Below are 19,553 nucleotides of genomic sequence, written 5' to 3'. Positions count from 1 at the left end.
CTGGCGGTCCTCCGTCACACTTCCCCTGTAACAATAAGCACCTCCTTCCATAAGCTCTCGTGAGAAGGAATATCAATAAAAGCAAAGTGTAATGTCACATAGCGGTTATAATGTCCACGCTAGCTGACTAGCTAACCTGTGGCTAACGTTAAGTTAGCTCTTATGACGTCATTCGTAGTAAACATACTGCCAACAGCAACCTTAGTTACTATACCAGACGGCGAAGCAACACAAAAACGCACTAACTACGTATTCTATTGACCCACAATGCACAGAGGCGAAACGTATCTGTGTCATATCTCCTGCCGCCGCCAGGGGCGCTGATTTAGGAAATGCTCTTGTGGGTCGTATTAGAGGACAAACGACCTACGTGGTCGTACGGGTTGGAGGACTTGTTGTTGTTGTTTCCATCTGGCTTTTCTAATATGACACTTCATCATCAGACAACGCTCTGATGGGAACAAGGATCGTGGCAATTTCTGGGTCTGGTGGCCAGAACTTAAATAGGTACCAGCCTCTTTCATCCACCCATCCACCCATCCATCATCCAAACCCCGTGACCCTGAGAGCAGGGTCGCAGGGATGCTGGAGCCTATCCCAGCAGTCATTGGGCGGCAGGTGGGGCGACACTCTGGACAGGCCGCCAGGCCACCACACAGGGCCCACACATACACTCACACCTAGGGACAATGTAGTACGGCCGAGTCACCTGACCTCCAGGTCTTTGGACTGTGGGAGGAAACCGGAGCCCCCGGAGGAAACCCACCCAGACACGGGGAGAACATGCAAACTCCACACAGAGGACGACCCGGGACGACCCCCAGGGTTGGACTACCCCGGGACTCGAACCCAGGACCTTCTTGCTGTGAGGTGACCGTGCTAACCACTGCGCCACCGTGCCACCCCCAGGTCTCTCTCAGTCACCATCTAGTATTTCTTTACCTTGTGAAATGTTTACAGACCAGGAAAAGGACTTGATGCTCTATGTGACACAAAACTGAAAGAAGACCAGGTGGTAACAGCTGTAACAGCTGGACCGAGGTGAGTGCGAAGTGGCTACATGTTCATACGAGAGTGTATTATGGTATACAGAACCTCAGACAGGAAATAAGACATGACCCTGGAAAGGAAGTGATAGCTGGGTGACGGTCTGTCTTACCGGTGGCAGGGTGACCTGTCCTGTGACCTCTGGAGGCTGAAGGCTGTAGTCGTCTTCCTGCTCTGGTTCTGCAGCACTCGGGTAGGGGGGAGGTGGATAGGGTGGGTACTCCTCCTGAAAGGACTCCTGCCGAGGAGGCTCCCCCTCCTCCTCCTCCTCCTCCTTCTCATCCTCCTCCAGTGGGGTCTGGAGGGCGTGGCAGGAGGCGGGTTCAGGGACGGGGGAACGGGGGGGCAGAGGCGGAGGGGTCTGACCGTCTCCCGGGGCGGTGCCGTTGTCCCCGGTGACCTCCACCGATCCCAGCTGAGTGCCAACAACCTCCATGGCAGCCAGCGTGGTTTTCTGGTAGAGCAGTTTCTGGATGTTGGGCCCTGCGGGGCCCTCGGGCTCCGTGATGGAGCTCCGTTTCTTCAGGGGCCGCGGCGCATGCTGCAGCCGCCGACGCAACGCCTCCAGGTCCACGTCGCTCGGGCTGCGGTGGGGGTTGGACAGGAAGGGGAGGAGCTTGGTAGGGCTGAGGGGCCGGGGGGCAATACGCTCGCCTGGCTCTGGCGCCACGCCGTCGCAGCTCTGCTCCGCCTCACTACCCTCAGAGGCTGCAGACCCAGAATGCCCCGCTGTGTTCTCCGAGATGACACAAGGCTGCCCCCCCGTGGACGGGAGGAGAGGTTTACCATACACTGAGGAGAGGGAGAACCCGTTAGCGCCTCCAAACATCTGGTACTTACTGGTTAGTAGTAGTGGTTGCAGTAGTGTAGTGATAATAATAGAAATAACGTTATTTATATGGCACTTTTCTAAAACAATGTTAGAAAGTACTTTACAAAGTACTTTACAAAGAAATAAAACCGGCCCAGGCAACAACACCAAATAAGTAAGAGTACAAATAAAAACTATGAATAAATAAAAACAAATATAAAACATTTGTAAAAGCTTTCATTAAAAGAAAATCTTCGTGGCGGTCTGTTCCGTTTCCTACCAACACGGGGATCGCCGGTTCGAATCCCCGTGTTGCCTCCGGCTTGGTCAGGCGTCCCTACAGACACAACTGGCCGTGTGTATGGGTGAGAAGCCGGATGCCGGTATGTGTCCTGGTCACTGCACTAGCGCCTCCTCTGGTTGGTCAGGGCAGCTGTTCAGGGGGGGGGGGGAACTGGGAGGAATAGCGTGATCCTCCCATGCGCTACGTCCCCCTGGTGAAACTCCTCACTGTCAGGTGAAAAGAAGCGGCTGGTGACTCCACATGTATGGGAGGAGGCATGTGGTAGTCTGCAGCCCTCCTGGATCAGCAGAGGGGGTGGAGCAGAGACCGGGACGGCTCGGGAGAGTGGGGTAACTGGCTCAATACAATTGGGGAGAAAAAGGGGCAAGCCCCCCCCCCCCCCCAAAAAAGGAACGTTTTAAGACGAGACGTAAAAGAAGCTAGAGACTTGGGTTGTCTTAGTTGGACAGGAAGAGAGTTGGGGCGTACAGGAAATAGGATGAGAAGCAAGGTGCCTAATAACAGTGGTTGTAAAATCACGTCTATTATTATAGTAGTAGTAGTAGTAGTAGTAGTAGTAGTAGTAGTAGTAGTAGTAGTAAGACTGTAAGGTACCTCTTGGCTGGGAGCGGGGCAGTGTGCCCTGTCCTAGTGGGGGGTAGTTCTTGCTGAGCGTGCTCTGCTGGGTGTACATGGTGTAGATGGACGAGGCCGCTACCATCTGCGGCTTCTGGAGTACCGGGGGCACAGCTTCCAGAGGGTCAGGGGTGAAGGGTCGCACAGCGGCCGCTGGAGGGTTCTCCTGCTTGGAGGGCAGCGGCAGGGTGCTGCTGTGGGAAGGCGGAGGATGTGCAGGCCTGCCGCCTGCCACCACCGGCCGGGCCTTGCCGGGGAAGGTGCCGGTGCTGTAGGACGACTTGAAGAAGGATTTGGGTTTGCTGGGGACCGGCGGCAGAGGAGGCGTCTTTGCCGACACCTTGGCTGAAACCTGACAGACAGTGAAGAACAAAAACTGTAAAAGCAAGGCACGTAAACCCTCCTGTTAGGCTGCCCAGCGTCCAGCAGGGGGCGTAATACAGCAGCAGAAGTAATAGAGCAGCAGTAGAAGTAATACAGCAGGGGAAGTAATGCAGAAGTAGAAGTAATACAGCAGTAGAAGTAATGCAGCAGGAGAAGTAATACAGTAGGAGAAGTAATGCAGCAGTAGAAGTAATACAGCAGGAGAAGTAATACAGCAGGAGAAGTAATGCAGCAGGAGAAGTAATACAGCTTAAGAAGTAATACAGCAGGAGAAGTAATACAGCAGGAGAAGTAATGCAGCAGGAGAAGTAATACAGCAGTAGAAGTAATACAGCAGGAGAAGTAATGCAGCAGTAGAAGTAATGCAGTAGTAGAAGTAATACAGCAGTAGAAGTAATACAGCAGTAGAAGTAATGCAGCAGTAGAAGTAATGCAGCAGGAGAAGTAATACAGCAGTAGAAGTAATACAGCAGGGGAAATAATACAGCAGTAGAAGTAATATAGCAGTAGAAGTAATACAGCAGGAGAAGTAATACAGCAGGAGAAGTAATGCAGCAGTAGAAGTAATACAGCAGTAGCAGTAATACAGCAGTAGAAGTAATACAGCAGTAGAAGTAATGCAGCAGGAGAAGTAATGCAGCAGTAGAAGTAATGCAGCAGTAGAAGTAATGCAGCAGTAGAAGTAATGCAGCAGTAGAAGTAATACAGCAGTAGAAGTAATGCAGCAGGAGAAGTAATGCAGCAGGAGAAGTAATACAGCAGTAGAAGTAATGCAGCAGTAGAAGTAATACAGCAGTAGAAGTAATGCAGCAGTAGAAGTAATACAGCAGTAGAAGTAATGCAGCAGGAGAAGTAATGCAGCAGGAGAAGTAATACAGCAGTAGAAGTAATGCAGCAGGAGAAGTAATACAGCAGTAGAAGTAATGCAGCAGTAGAAGTAATACAGCAGTAGAAGTAATGCAGCAGGAGAAGTAATGCAGCAGGAGAAGTAATACAGCAGTAGAAGTAATGCAGCAGGAGAAGTAATGCAGCAGGAGAAGTAATACAGCAGTAGAAGTAATGCAGCAGGAGAAGTAATGCAGCAGGAGAAGTAATACAGCAGTAGAAGTAATACAGCAGTAGAAGTAATGCAGCAGGAGAAGTAATGCAGCAGGAGAAGTAATACAGCAGTAGAAGTAATACAGCAGTAGAAGTAATGCAGCAGGAGAAGTAATGCAGCAGTAGAAGTAATGCAGCAGTAGAAGTAATGCAGCAGGAGAAGTAATACAGCAGTAGAAGTAATGCAACAGGAGAAGTAATACAGCAGTAGAAGTAATGCAGCAGTAGAAGTAATGCAGCAGGAGAAGTAATACAGCAGTAGAAGTAATACAGCAGTAGAAGTAATGCGGCAGTAAAAGTAATACTGTTAACAGTGTGGAAGTGAATACGTGTGAAAAATCAGAAAACAAAACAGAACAAAACCCTTTACTTACATGTACAAGTATAAAGAGAATATGGAGGAGTGCTTCACTCTGCTTTATTTCAGAGATATTAGGAAGCAAACACCACCCTCCAACCCAACACCACACTCCACCCCAAGACCACCCTCCACCCCAACACCACCCTCCAACTCAACCCAGTACCACTCTCCGCTCCAACATCACCCTCCAACCCAACACCACACTCCGCCCCAACACCACCCTCCAACCCAACACCACCCTCAACCCCAACACCACCCTTCAACCCAACGCCACTCTCCGCCCCAACACCACCCTCCAACCCAACACCACTCTCCAACCCAACGCCATTCTCTGACCCAGTCCAACTCAACGTCACTTTCCTACCCAACACCACCCTCCAACCCAACACCACACTCCACCCCAACACCACCCTCCAACCCAACACCACTCTCCAACCCAACGCCACCCTCCAACCCAACGCCACTCTCTGACCCAACACCACCCTCCAACCCAACGCCACTCTCTGCCCCAACACCACACTCCGACCCAACGCCACTCTCCGACCCAACGCCACTCTCTGACCCAACGCCACTCTCCCACCCAACGCCACTCTCCGACCCAACGCCACTTCCCCACCCAACACCACCCTCCAACCCAACGCCACTCCCCCACCCAACACCACTCTCCGACCCAACGCCACTCTCCCACCCAACGCCACTCTCCCGCCCAACACCACCCTCCGACCCAATGCCACTTTCTGACCCAACGCCACTCTCCCACCCAACGCCACTCTCCGACCCAACGCCACTTCCCCACCCAACGCCACTTCCCCACCCAACGCCACCCTCCAACCCAACGCCACTCTCTGACCCAACGCCACTTCCCCACCCAACGCCACTTCCCCACCCAACGCCACCCTCCAACCCAACGCCACTCTCTGACCCAACGCCACTCTCCCGCCCAACGCCACACCCCGACCCAACTCCTCTCTCCGCCCCAACTCCACACCCCGACCCAACGCCACAGCCCGACCCAACGCCACAGCCCGACCCAACGCCACAGCCCGACCCAAAGCCACTCTCCAACCCAACGCTACACTCTAATCCAACGCCTCTCTCCGACCCAACGCCACCCTCCAACTCAACGCCACTCTCCAACTCAACACCTCTCTCCACCCCAACACCACACCCCGACCCAACACCACACCCCGACCCAACGCCACAGCCCGACCCAAAGCCACACCCCGACCCAACTCCACACCCCGACCCAACACCACACCCCGACCCAACTCCACACCCCAACCCAACGCCACAGCCCGACCCAACGCCACTCTCCGCCCCAACTCCACACCCCGACCCAACGCCACAGCCCGACCCAAAGCCACCCTCCAACTCAACGCTACACTCTAATCCAACGCCTCTCTCCGACCCAAAGCCACCCTCCAACTCAACGCTACACTCTAATCCAACGCCTCTCTCCGACCCAACGCCACCCTCCAACTCAACGCCACTCTCCGCCCCAGCGACAAGACATGCTGAGGCGACCTTGGGTTGTTTTAGAAACAATACGTAATGAAACTCGTCAAGAAAACAAACGTTTAGTCAGCGTTTATGTTTGATATGAGCGTTACTGAAACAGGAAGCCACAGTGTCCAAAACCAGGAAGTGGGAATCTGGTGGGACTTGTCAGGACCGAGTCTGAGACAGATTACATGAAGACCGGACTCCGTTGTAAACCAGTGATGTGGTCTTCAACAGAAATCTGGTAAATCACATTCTTCCTGTCTTTTCTTTGTCTTTAATTTCTTTGTCTTCTTCTCTTTTCCCTCTTCCTGTCTCTCCTTCTTCCTTCCTTCCAACCGGCCACTCAGGTCAGGAGGTCAGGAGGTCAGGAGGTCAGACAAAGCGGCCATCTTTAACAGAAGTCAGAACACATTCAGACGAAGAAAAGTATGACTGACAGACTGACGGCAGTACCTGGCTGTCCCTGAGGTGGTTCTCGCCGATATGATTGGTCCGTTTGGGGACGGGGGGCGGGACATCTGATCCGGAGAGCCCCTTCTGGTCAGAGAGGGTACAGCCGTCTGTAGGGGACACAAAGGAAGTTGTCACGGTAACGCTGGCCTCATCACACCCGGCATGAAACCATCTGACAGCAGCTCGGCTAATTCAGATGCTCAAGCTAACCGCTAACCCGTTAACTTTTAGTCGTTAAATCACTCAAGCTCACGGTCGGTCACATGGGTTCAAACCCAGGTCATCGGTCCGGTTTATCTAACAGTCAGAGCAGCGATGCTTAGCGACGTCTAAGTCTTTACAATGTCCTTCTCCAACAAACATCCGTAAGTATGTAGTTCAACAAGTTTCAGCTGACACTATTCTGCAGAAATAATCCATCTAAGCACCGCTTCCATTGCCCAGAGTGATCTATGGCGCCCCCAGCTGGCCGTCTGCATGCTACATCTCTTCCACGTAGCCTTTCATACTCGGCTCTTTAAAGTTTGCTGTAGAACCAGTGGGATCTGGGAGCGGGTTTAAATGTGATCTTGTCACTGGGGTTTAGGGTCAAAGGTCACCTGGGTTGCGGTAGCTTGTGCTGGACATGCGGGGCAGCGTGGAGGCGTGGCTGTAACCCGGGTCCGCTGGAGAGCTGCTCCAGTCAGAGAGTCTGGTGATCTTTGACGTCTGGAAGCCTGAGCGGTCCCGGAGAGGGGTGGGGCAGGGGAGACAGTGGACTGGGTGAAAACCGGTGGGTATCGGTGTTCCCTGTTTGATGCTGACTGAATATCTATAGAGGACAACTAAGTTGTTCCTGCTTATTTGGCATAAACACACACACACACGGTACCTGAGGCTGGTTTTAGGGGTCTGGGCGGAGGTTTGACGGAGGAGTCTGGCATGGGCAGGGTGGCGGTGCCATCCGGGTATGTCGCCTTCAACCACGTGTCCTTGCATGCTGGCGGAGGCGGCCCCTGGGAGCCGAAGGAGGACTGGATGTAAGGCCCCACGGCAGCTACTCTGGAGGGCCCACCCTGCTGAGGGCCCTGGCTGTCCGGGGCCACCTGAGAGAAACCCAGTCAAACCAAACGATGAGTCCTGGTGACTCTACTGGATGAATGTAAACCACGGACCTTCTGCCCGGCGGTTCAGATCTGACCCGGAAACCTTTACTGGCTTTTATTTTCAGTGTCTCTCTTCACTGACATCGACTTCTGTAGTGGATCACAATGATGACATTGTGATCCACTACAGATGCAGATGCAGATGCAGGTTGAGGAGTGCAGGAGAGAGGTGAAGAGGAGGGTGCAGGCAGGGTGGAGTGGGTGGAGAAGAGTGTCAGGAGTGATGTGTGACAGAAGGGTACCAGCAAGAGTTAAAGGGAAGGTTTACCAGATGGTAGTGAGACCAGCTATGTTATATGGTCTGGAGACAGTGGCACTGATGAAAAGACAGGAGGTGGAGGAGCTGGAGGTGGCAGAGATGAAGATGATAAGATTTTCACTGGGAGTGATGAAGAAGGACAGGATTAGGAAGGAGTATATTAGAGGGACAGCTCAGGTTGGACGGTCTGGAGACAAAGCAAGAGAGACAAGATGGAGATGGTGTGGACATGTGTGGAGGAGAGATGCTGGGTATACTGGGAGAAGGATGCTGAATATGGAGCTGCCAGGGAAGAGGAGAAGAGGAAGGTCAAAGAGGAGGTTTATGGATGTGGTGAGGGAGGACATGCAGGTGGCTGGTGTGACAGAGGAAGATGGAGAGGACAGGAAGAGATGGAAACGGATGATCCGCTGTGGCGCCCCCTAACGGCAGCAGCCGGCAGTAGTAGTAGTTATTGTCTTAAACACGGCAGTGATAGAAAGTCTAAGAAGTGACCTCTTCACATGGTTAAGACTTGCTGGCTGATTTGCCGACTGGTTCAAACTCACCGGCAGGTTCTCCTTCTGCTGCAGGGCGGCCTTCTTCTTCCAGAGCCTCTGGCGGAGTTCGGCAAGGCGGCGGTCCATGGCGGCGACCTCCAGGTTCTTCTTGGAGAGACAGTCCTTCTGCTGCTGCAGCTTGACACTCTGCTCCTGGTTCAGCTTGTTGCGCAGCTGAAGGGGGAGGAGATTCACTCGTTCATTGGTTCACTCACTCATGCAGGAGCTCGGTTATTAACTCAAACTGTGCCGTGTGTTCAAACCCCAACCCTTGTTAAGCACACGTAGCTGGTCCCGTTGGGAGCGAACTACGCTGGGTTTGGGTTTATTTTCTCTGTTAAACTTGACTGTTGACCATTCGGTCCCTGTGCGGTGGTGGGTTCATTCAGTTTCAGTACTGGAAGGTTCTGGAGTCTTTCCCAGAATGCACCTGGTCTGGACGGCTACCCGTCCAGTAACGGTGGGCAGTGAGACGTTCTCACCTGCAGCTCCTTACAGAGGCGCTCCAACTCGGTGGCGGAGGAGGACGAGGAGGAGGCGGGGTGGTGAGGAAGATGCTCCGCCCTGCTGCTCCTCAGTGCCTCCAGCTGTTGACTCAGCTCCTCCACCCGCGCCACCGCCACCAGCAGCTCCCTCTGCTTGTGGTGGAAGAGACCCGACATCTGCTCTATCTCCTCCACTGACACACACACACACAGAGTTAGTCTGGATCTGGGAGGGCTCATGACTGACCGGGCTGGGCAGTGGATCAATATTATCTCATGAATTATATCGTTGGTGAAATTCAGATATTGTGATACACAACTTTGATGTGTAGATTAGAATAGTGGCAACGTGTGAACTAAAACGTCTAACAACATGAGGTGTGAGACATGTGGGGGAGTTTGGTGTGAACGCTCGTGTTGGTTCGATAACACACGTCACATCAGCCCGCACTTCACTCAGCTGAGCCTCCGTCACCTTGTAAACGTGGCACTTTTACACATGAAGGCGGATATGATGACGTACATCGATACTGGGAGACACTGCTTTTTATCACCATGGTAATATTTCCCATATCGCCCAGGACTAGCACTGCTGTGTTTAGAGACACACACTTCTATCACCACTAGGTGGCACTGTGAGACGATGGATAGCGGAAAAGACTGCTGTAAGGAGACAGAAGAAGAACCCGCCCAAAACAGGCAGGCAGCTGACTCCTTTCACGGTACCAGCAGACCCGGTCCGACTGCCAGCAGGGGAGTCCCGCCCCCCCTCCCCCCTTTTCTCCCCAACTGTACTTGGCCAATTAATTACCCCACTCTCCCGAGCCGTCCCGGTCTCTGCTCCACCCCCTCTGCCGATCCGGGGAGGGCAGCACACTACCACGGCTCCTCCCATACATGTGGAGTCGCCAGCCGCTTCTTTTCACCTGACAGTGTGGAGTTTCACCAGGGGGACGTAGCGCGTGGGAGGATCATGCTATTCCCCCCAGTTCCCCCTCCCCCTGAACAGGTGCCCTGACCGACCAGAGGAGGCGCTAGTGCAGCAACCAGGACTCATACCCACATCCGGCTTCCCACCCGCAGACACGACCAGTTGTGTCTGTAGGGACGCCCGACCAAGCTGGAGGTAACACGGGGATTCGAACCGGTGATCCCCGTGTTGGTAGGCAACGGAATAGACCGCTACGCTAGCTGGATGCTCCGCTTTATACTCGCTTGTTCAAATACTGAATCGATTTCAAAGATTCTGCTACCCCTCACTTGGTTCGACTCCTAATGAAAATGGGCCTTAGGTTCAAAAGTACCGGCGTATTGCTTTAGGCTCATGGGGCCGCAGACAGGGGCGGATCTAGAGGTTTTTTCCTGGGGTGGCAAGACTGTGTCCCAGAGGTGGCAGCTGCCACCCCGTAGACCCGCGCCTGTGAGGGGGAGGGGGGATTCTAAATCGGCGACTTCTGTTTGAGATGAGTTTGGTGCGGGTCTCATTGACCTTCGCCATGCATGTACATAAAATATACTTTAAAATCATATTATCTGATTTATAAATGGGGCGGCAACAGGGGTGGCAAGACTGTGTCCCAGAGGTGGCAGCTGCCACCTCTGGGACACAGTCTTGCCACCCCTGTTGCCGCCCCGTAGAGCCACGCCTGGCCACAGATGTCCTTCTGTGCAATCCAGAGCAGCAAGACATCACACAGCAAGACTAAGAACTAAGACTCACGAACAACCCACATCTGTTCAACTGCACAACGCTCTTTTCAACGCACCTAGCACGTTGCTCCATTGTTGTTGTACTTCTAAGTTGTCTTCTGTGTCTCTGTCTATGTTGCGTGAGTGCTGGTGTCTTTGCAGTTGTGTTGTTCTGTCTGAACCCAACAACAAATCCCAAACAACTGGTTTGGCGTCCAAGTATTGAATCTTCCACCTGACGGGTCATATCTGCATACAGCAGGAGTTTCCCCGTGTTCAGCGCTGTTTCTGAGAAAACGCTCCTGCTAAAGGCCTGACGTCACCCACGCAACTGCATCCCACTCACCCAGCTTGCTGTTGCTGAGGCGTTTCTGCTCCACTTGGCCCCTGAGAGCCCGGACACGCCGCAGTTTGGCCTCCTGGTTGTGGGCGTTCTCTCTGAGCTGCTGGAGTCTCTCCTGCTCCGACGGCTGCTGCTGCTGCCGCTGCTCCTGCAACCTCAAGTACCGCAGGTGCTGCTCCTGCAGGTCAGAGGTCAAGTTTCACTGAATCGGTTTGTCCACGGGAGTAATTTGCCACCCTGACGCCCAACTATACTTATAGACTGTGGACATATTACAATCAAAGTACACAACTTTTGTACCTTGGAGGTCAAGAGTTGCTGCTGTGTGTCAATCTGCTGCTGCTGATGCATCGCCAAGTCCTGCAACTCCGTCAGAGTCAGGTCTATAGGGGGGGTTGTCACCTAAAACACAGACATTGATCCTACCTCATCACATTACTCCTGTGGACTCGGCCACTCTCATATCTACAAACAGGATCAGCTCCTTCAGGGCAAGTTCCCGTCATGTATTTTCATCAATGTCTCTACCAGCAGGAAGGTTTTGTGAAATCCTGGATATTTGCAGGCTTAATTATCTCTTAACCCAGCCATGAGGACGCACAAGCCAGTCGAGTCAGTTTCATTTGTGTAGCCCATTATCCCAAGTTACAAATGTGCCTCAGGGGGCTCTACAGCAACACAACATCCTGTCCTTAGACCCTCACATCGGATAAGGAACAACTCCCTAAAAACCCTTAACAGGGAGAAACAACAGGAAGAAAGCTCAGGGGGAGCACCAGAGGAGGAGCTCTCTCTCCCAAGACGCACAACGCGCAATGGATGTTGTGTTTACACAATACAATATTAAAAGAGGATGACCGAATTATGCGATACGTGAAGAATATGACGAGGCGGATGCCAAGCAGTGTCCAGATGCCACCGGAACAGCCCAGGACCTGAGCCCCGTGACCACCATCACCCCGTAAAGAAGGTTCATATAGGTGGTTTGCTTCTATATGGGTGGAAAGTTGTTGGTACACAACTCTCTCTAGTACTTCAGAAAAGAATGGACGATTAGAGACTGGTCGATGGTCTTTAAGAGACCCTGGATCGAGATGTGGTTTCTTGAGTAGAGGTTTACCCACAGCCATCTTACAACTGCTGGGAGCGGTGCCAGGAGTAAGTGATAAATGAATGTCTAGCGCTGTAGGTCCCAGGAGGGGTCTTTAAAAAGTTTTGCTGGTAAAGGGCCAAGTAGGCAAGCAGTTGGTTTAGAAGCTGATGAGCTTAGTCACCGTATCAAGAGAGATAGTACCAAAAGCTGTAACAACAGGGACTACCAGGACTCATCGTATAGACATATGAATTTGGTAAGACAGGATCTGCAGGAGTAGCTGGAGATGAAGACCTGAGTTTGCTCATGAGCTCATGTTTTTTGGAGTGGCAGTGAGGAACGAGTGAGGAAGTTCATTAAAACATTTGCATGGTGATTGGTTGATTAGGTTTATTTTTGAACGCATCTATCTCGAGTCTACTCTTTTTGCAGTAACAGTTTGTTGATTTAGCTGAAGTTAGTGCTATTCATACTATCTCTGGCTGGAGCTGAAAGCCTTGCTAGATTTCTTCAGGAGCAGTGTCGGCGTGCGACTCACCCCATTCTCTGTGCCTCGGTCCATGAAACCCTTCGCCACACTCCTCTTCATCGCGTGATCTCTGGAGCCACCTGGAAACAGGAAAACATGGGTCACTCAGCATGCGACTCTCAGACACCAGATCACGGTCATCCTTTGAATTGAGTTTCTTCAGCCGGAAGCCCCGCCTGCCTCTATGTGCGTGGATATGAAGATGAGCTCAGATGAGGTGTGATCACCCCGTGTGAATCATCTAGCAATCTGTACGTTGATCACCCTTTATTTCTCTAGGGAAGGTTGACTGAGTATCGGGCTCTTCGGTCCCTCCCTGCCTCGCATTCAGACCTGGGGGCTGACCCTTCGACACGCTCCTCTTCATCACCTGATCTCTGGAGACACCTGGAAACAGAAAACCACAGTCTACTACTATTGATCACTGGGACACAACCGCAGTCTACTACTGTTGGTTACTGGGAGCTGACCAGTACAACCACAGTCTACTACTGTTGGTTACTGGGAGCTGACCAGTACAACCACAGTCTACTACCGTTGTTACTGGGAGCTGACCAGTACAACCATAGTCTACTACTGTTGGTTACTGGAAGCTGACCAGTCCAACCGCAGTCTACTACCGTTGGTTAATGGGAGCTGACCAGTACAACCATAATCTACTACTGTTGTTACTGGGAGCTGACCAGTACAACAATAGTCTACTACTGTTGTTACTGGGAGCTGACCAGCACAACCATAATCTACTACTGTTGGTTACTGGGAGCTGATCAGTACAACCATAATCTACTACTGTTGTTACTGGGAGCTGACCAGTACATCCATAATCTACTACTGTTGGTTACTGGGAGCTGACCAGTACATCCATAATCTACTACTGTTGGTTACTGGGAGCTGACCAGTACATCCATAATCTACTACTGTTGGTTACTGGGAGCTGACCAGTACAACCACAATTGTCTTGACCACAACCAGAGGTGGTGGGTGAAATTGTGTGAATGAGGTCAGATGGGGCTGAAAAAGAGTACGTCATGCTATCCTGGATAAATAAAAACGTGAAAAATGAAAAGAAAAAATGTAATTAGGAATGTTTGGAGGTAAGTAAAACTTAGACAGTGAACACAACTCTTCGTCGTGCCTATATGTCTTGATGGCCGGTCCTTTGTACTTCTTCTTGGACTGTGTAGTGTTTGTACTGTGTTTGAGCTCCATGCTCACACTGTTCCAGAGTTTTAGCCCACAGATGGAGATGCCCATGCTCTTCACAGTTGTACCAACACATCATTTCTGGAAGTTTAATTTCCCTCTCAAATGATATTCTCCTTCTCTATCTGAGGATATTGTTGTATAGTACTGGGTAGTAGATTGTTTCTTGCTTTGAACATTATTTGTGCTGTGTTAAATTCTACTAAATCCCTGAACCTCAAGGCACTTGACTTTAAAAATAGCTTGTTGGTGTGTTCATGATGTCCTACACTATTAACTGTCCTTATGGCTCTTTTGTGTAGTATACATAATGGTTGTAGGGTGGTGTTGTAGGTGTTACCCCATACCTCCACACGGTAGATCAGATATGGTAAAATAAATGAACAATACAGAGTGTACAATGATGTATGATCCAGAATGTGTCTTGCTTTCCTCATGATGCAATGCTCCTTGCAGCTTTGCTCACACATATGTTATGTGAGGTTTCCAGCAGATTCTGTGGTCTAGCATCACACCTAGACATTTATTTTCATACACTCTTTCTAGTTGGACATTGTCAATCGCTACTTTTACTTTGGTATTTTTAAAGGGATTTCCAAACAACATAAGTTTTGTTTTGTCCAGATTTAAAGAGAATTTCTTTTTATCAAACCACCGTTTTAATTTTTCCATTTCTATTGTGGTCACCTCCAAAAGCTGCTGTACATTCTCACCAGAACAAAACATATTCGTGTCATCTGCAAACAAAACAAATTTCAATATTGTTGATATCTTGCATATGTCATTTAAGTACAGGACGAACAGTTTAGGACCTAAAACCGACCCCTGGGGTACACCACAAGTAATATCCATGCATGGCGGTTTATGTTCACCTAAACTGCTGCCTGTTACTTTAACAGTTTCTTAGCCAATTCTGAGTTGTGATGGTCTATGTGGTCTATAGTGGTCCCCTCTAAAAGCTGCTGTAAATTCTCACCAGATCACAATATAGTCGTGTCATGATTGGACACATACAAAGAACTTCACAGTCAGAGTGTTGTGGGTTTGAGTCCAGTTCTTCTGCGTGGCATTTACATGTTCTTCTCCCACATGCCAAACACATACGTGTGTGTGTGTGTGTGTGTGTGTGTGTGTGTGTGTGTGTGTGTGAGAGAGAGAGAGAACTGGATTAAGCGCTCATAGAGACTGAAGAGAGTGATGAAGATCGCAGAATTTAGTTTGGGTTTTTTTTTGCCACTTAATCAACATTTCTTTAAAAAGTATCTTGTTTTCCGAAGTATAAAAGTTAAACTCTACACACCCGCAGACACACACACACACACACATACAATGAACGGGGTTTTATTCATCAGTTCTCCTATAGGATGACTTACATCCGTTACATTACGTGTCTTTGGTCCACAACATTCCCTTCAGCTGAAACCTGAATGTCAGGTGAGGTCGTGAAACACAAGGTGGCGCTCATTTAGTTTCATGATAATTTACTATCAGTCCAGAGTCCACTTGTTTTTTACTTCCTGTTAAGTAGTTCTCTTTCATAGCATTGGTTTCTCACTATGGGATACACCCACTCAAGGGGGCGTATCCCATAGTGAGAGCGTATCACATAATGAGAGCGTATCCCATAGTATCCCATAACCCCTGGAGGGGGCGTATCCCATAATGAGAGCGTATCCCATAGTATCCCATAAGCCCTGGAGGGGGCGTATCCCATAATGAGAGCGTATCCCATAGCATCCCATAATAACCCCTACTCAGAGAAGCGGGGTTAGGAAGTAACCTAACGTTTTGTTGTTGTATTGTCGATGTACTGGACGTGGGTGGAATCCGGATGTGGTTTTGTTCGGATTCAGACGCACGGTGTGTTCAGTGGTACAGAACACCTTGCACAACATCATCAACCCACAGAAAATACACCGCCTGTGGCAGATATGAGGAAATACACCCCACTGGAGAAGAGGGCCAGAGACTGGTACCAGTTTATCATAGCAAACAATGAGCCGCTAGTCGATAACAGGTCAAAGGTCGGTCTGCGTAAACTGTCCTGTGCTGGGATTAAAAAGGTTGACCTTTTTGGGGAGCCATGAGCCGAGACAACCCTGAATAACCCCTAGTGGACAGACTGACAGGGCAGATCCTATGTGGACTCATCTGACCTCTAGAGTTTAGCAGTGATTGAGAACACTGGAGGATGACAATTTAACCACACGTTAGACTTTGTCGTTTATTGTCTTTGTTTTTTCTACAGGTCCTAAATAAGAATAAATCAAATGTAATATGTAATAAGAAAACGCTCCAGGCGAATGAAAGGGAAATGGTGAGAAGACCAGGTTTTGCTCATGAGCAATAGGAATAAACGACTCCGCTCTGTTAGCTGGATTTAGAGCCACCAGAGGGGATTTGTTGGGGGTTTTTTAGAATAAAACCAAGAAACACAATCAGTAATGACCCGCGGTGTCCCCTGCGGAGCGCTGAGTCCTAAGCTGTGGTCTGTGGTCTGTGTTGTGGACTGCGTGGGTCACTTCCTGTCATGTGCGGCCACAAAACGTGCTTCAGCGCCGCCGCTGCAGAATCTAGTCTGTCGATTGTCTCGACAGAAACGGGACACAAATGAGTGCACGACAGTGCTGAAGCTCACATACTGAAGCACACACTGAAGCACACACTGCGCGGGGGCAGTTTCTTACCCGCCTCTCGTCCCGGGGGCCGTTGGTGTCGCAGGAGCAACCGCACCTCCCCTCTGTGCTGTCCCCAACGCTGCAGCACATCCACCATGCGCTCCCCATCACCCACCGCACGCTCTGATTAGTTGGAGAGAAAAGACACCTTTCAAGTTAAACACTCGGGGGTTTGAATCCCTGCACACTGTTGTCAACCCTCAGCATGTGTGGAAAGCTCCGAGAGGGACAGACCGGATCCTCTCCACAGCTCGGCCAGGTAGCAGTCCACCTCGCCGGGCTCCTTGCAGAGCTCCAGGACATCGCGGCACAGCGTCTCCGGCGTGACCGGCACCTCGGTCACATGACGGTCACTGTTGCTGAGGAAGATGGTGAGAAAGGTCTGGAGGGGGAGGACAGAGAAGCAGAATAGGTGGCGTTAGCGGCTCGGCACGCCGGTGGTCTGTGGGTCGAGTTAACGGGCTGGTTTGGAGGCTTCTGAGACGGTCCTCATAAAGCACAAACCAGGTTCAGGCACTGTTTATATAGAGCTGGAGACAGACTTAAGGCATACTGATGGTCTGATCCAGTACAGCTTTATGGGTCCTGCTAAGATATGAGCAATAAGGAATATTGAGGTGGGCCTGAAGGGACTCCCATAGGAGTGAGTGGGAGGTGGAGTGGGAGGTGGAGTGGGAGGTGGCGTGGTCTAAAGATGGCTCAATAGCACAATTTAAGTCCACTTTAAATATCAAAAAGGGGGTGCTAAGACAGGGAATCTTACTCAGCAAACTGTTGGCAAACGCAATATCATCAAAAGTGGGAGCAAATAAACTAGTAGAAGAAGAAATACGTATATTCACTAGTAGAAGAAGAAATATATTCACTAGTAGAAGAAGAAATATATTCACTAGTAGAAGAAGAAATATATTCACTAGTAGAAGAAGAAATATATTCACTAGTAGAAGAAGAAATATATTCACTAGTAGAAGAAGAAGAAACAAAGCCACTTTATTTCGTCATTGCACAGGTTACAATGAAGGTGTTCTCTGTATTTAACCCATCCTATTGTATAGGAGCAGTGGGCAGCTGCAGCACCCGGGGACCAACTCCAGCACTTCTTCCCACTGCCTTGCTCAGGGGCACAGGCAGGAGCATTAACCCTAACGTGCATGTCTTTTTGATGGTGGGAGGAAACCCGAGCACCCGGAGGAAACCCACGCAGACATGGGGAGAACATACAAACTCCACACAGAGGACGACCCGGGACGACCCCCAAGGTTGGACGACCCCGGGACTCGACCCCGGGACCCTGAGCCGGCCCAAGGCATAAGCGAACGAAGCGGTCGCGGCACGGGGGGAACCATTAGCACACCTTTGAACGCCATAGTTTTCCAAAAAGTTTTAATTCATCTCCATATTTTTGAATTTTTATTGTTATATTGTCAGATGTTAGAAGTCCCCTGTTCATTGTGTGTCATTATTTAAGTTTCTATTCAATTTATTTAATATTGACTGTTTTTGCATTTGCATTTTATGTAAGAAAATGCTGTATTTCTTTGTTACTGTTCTGCACTTTTGCACAGTTCAAAAGCAGTTAAACTAGTTAGCTTGTTCAGTAAAAGCATTGTCTGCTGGCTTATCTGAAGACTTTCCAGCCCAGTAGCAAGTCATGACAGTGGTATGGTAACGATCAAGCATGGACACAATACGGTCGCTGGTGGGAGGTGGGTTTAGCGTGGGGGGTGAGGCGGGGGGGGGGGCAAATCAAATTCTGCATAGGGCCCCATAAAGCCTTAGGCCGGCTCTGGCTCGACGCCAGGACCTTCTTGTTGAGAGGCGACCGCGCTAACCACGGCACCACCCTGCTGCTGCTGCTGCTGGGAACCCCCCACCAAAACAGGACTGTAAAGACCGCAGCAGCATCACTGGCATGGAACTACCCCAACTTCCTAATATTTACACCACCCGCTGCAGAAGGACAGCCCAGAACATCACGAAGGACACCAGCCGCCCAGCTCATGTTCTGTTCTCGCTCCTTCCGTCTAGAAAACACCACCGGAGCATCAAATCACACACCACCCGTCTCAGTCAGGGACGGAGTAAACCAACCTGGGGCCCGGGGCACCATAATTCACGAGGCCCCCCTATAACAACACCAGAGAGTCTGAATGCAATTTCACCAGGCAGTTTTGATTAGTCATGTGACTTACAGTAATCACCGGAAACAAGGCAACGCATGTGGTATTATTAAAGGACCTACAACACGTTACATTATTATTGTTGTTATTATTATTTCACCCGTCACCAGCACTAACTGCTAAGGCGCGCAAACGTCACGTTAACGCTACCTCCCAGAATGCATTGGATATGTACGGGATAATGTTCAGTGAGCCGCTTATTATTAGGAAATAACCCCCGACAGGAATCACCCGAATGATTTTTGTTTTTGTTTGTAAGTGTAGCCTACAACATTTAATTGTACATTGGTGCTAATGAATCCATATTTGAAATAATACAGGAATATTTTTGGCATACAATTGGAAAAAAATATTGTAGCGAATTCGGGGGACAACGCAACCACAGGAAGTGCCGCGGCCGGGAAGCGAACCAGTATCGCCCGCACCGCAGGAGACATCGCTAACCGCTCGACTAAAGGGTCAGACCCGCTCGACTAAAGGGTCAGACCCACTCGACTAAAGGGTCAGACCCGCTCGACTAAAGGGTCAGACCCGCTCGACTAAAGGGTCAGACCCGGCAGCCAGCGGCCAGCGGGTCTTCTTATCCATGCACGTTACAATATGTTGCCACCATGATTGAGAAATCATGTCTAGTGAACTCATGTCTTCTATAAACCCTGGTAGTCGACATGACCTCTTGTAATGATTATTTATAGACGGGGTAATCATTAGGCGGATTTCAGAGGACGTAATTTCGCTACTCTTGGGGTCCCCCAGAAGGGCGGGGCCCTGGGGCCCGGGCCCCGTGCATTAACCCGTCCATGGTCTCAGTAACAGTTTCTTCCCCCAGACAGT

The 19,553-nt window shown here is 50.4% G+C and overlaps 1 protein-coding gene across 1 annotated transcript in view; it reads right to left on the bottom strand.

Moving 5' to 3' along the window:
* Positions 1-19,553, bottom strand: part of LOC130113083 (apoptosis-stimulating of p53 protein 2-like) — a 47,841-nt gene that overhangs the window by 5,195 nt on the left and 23,093 nt on the right. Inside the window, exons 2-15 of the mRNA XM_056280594.1 lie at positions 16,774-16,921; positions 16,549-16,662; positions 12,923-13,045; positions 12,668-12,738; positions 11,337-11,438; positions 11,040-11,214; positions 9,002-9,198; positions 8,529-8,693; positions 7,448-7,661; positions 7,176-7,292; positions 6,577-6,683; positions 2,757-3,129; positions 1,160-1,839; positions 963-982 (exon numbers count right to left, since the gene is read on the bottom strand). Of these exons, the coding sequence (XP_056136569.1) occupies positions 963-982; positions 1,160-1,839; positions 2,757-3,129; positions 6,577-6,683; positions 7,176-7,292; positions 7,448-7,661; positions 8,529-8,693; positions 9,002-9,198; positions 11,040-11,214; positions 11,337-11,438; positions 12,668-12,738; positions 12,923-13,045; positions 16,549-16,662; positions 16,774-16,921 (2,606 nt within the window). The remainder of the gene's footprint in view (positions 1-962; positions 983-1,159; positions 1,840-2,756; positions 3,130-6,576; positions 6,684-7,175; positions 7,293-7,447; positions 7,662-8,528; positions 8,694-9,001; positions 9,199-11,039; positions 11,215-11,336; positions 11,439-12,667; positions 12,739-12,922; positions 13,046-16,548; positions 16,663-16,773; positions 16,922-19,553) is intronic.

This window comes from Lampris incognitus, chromosome 5 (genome assembly GCF_029633865.1).
Source record: "Lampris incognitus isolate fLamInc1 chromosome 5, fLamInc1.hap2, whole genome shotgun sequence".
Classification (NCBI taxonomy): domain Eukaryota; kingdom Metazoa; phylum Chordata; class Actinopteri; order Lampriformes; family Lampridae; genus Lampris; species Lampris incognitus.
The sequence above is the reverse complement of the archived record's forward strand: the minus strand, read 5'-3'. Positions and strand labels throughout refer to the sequence as shown.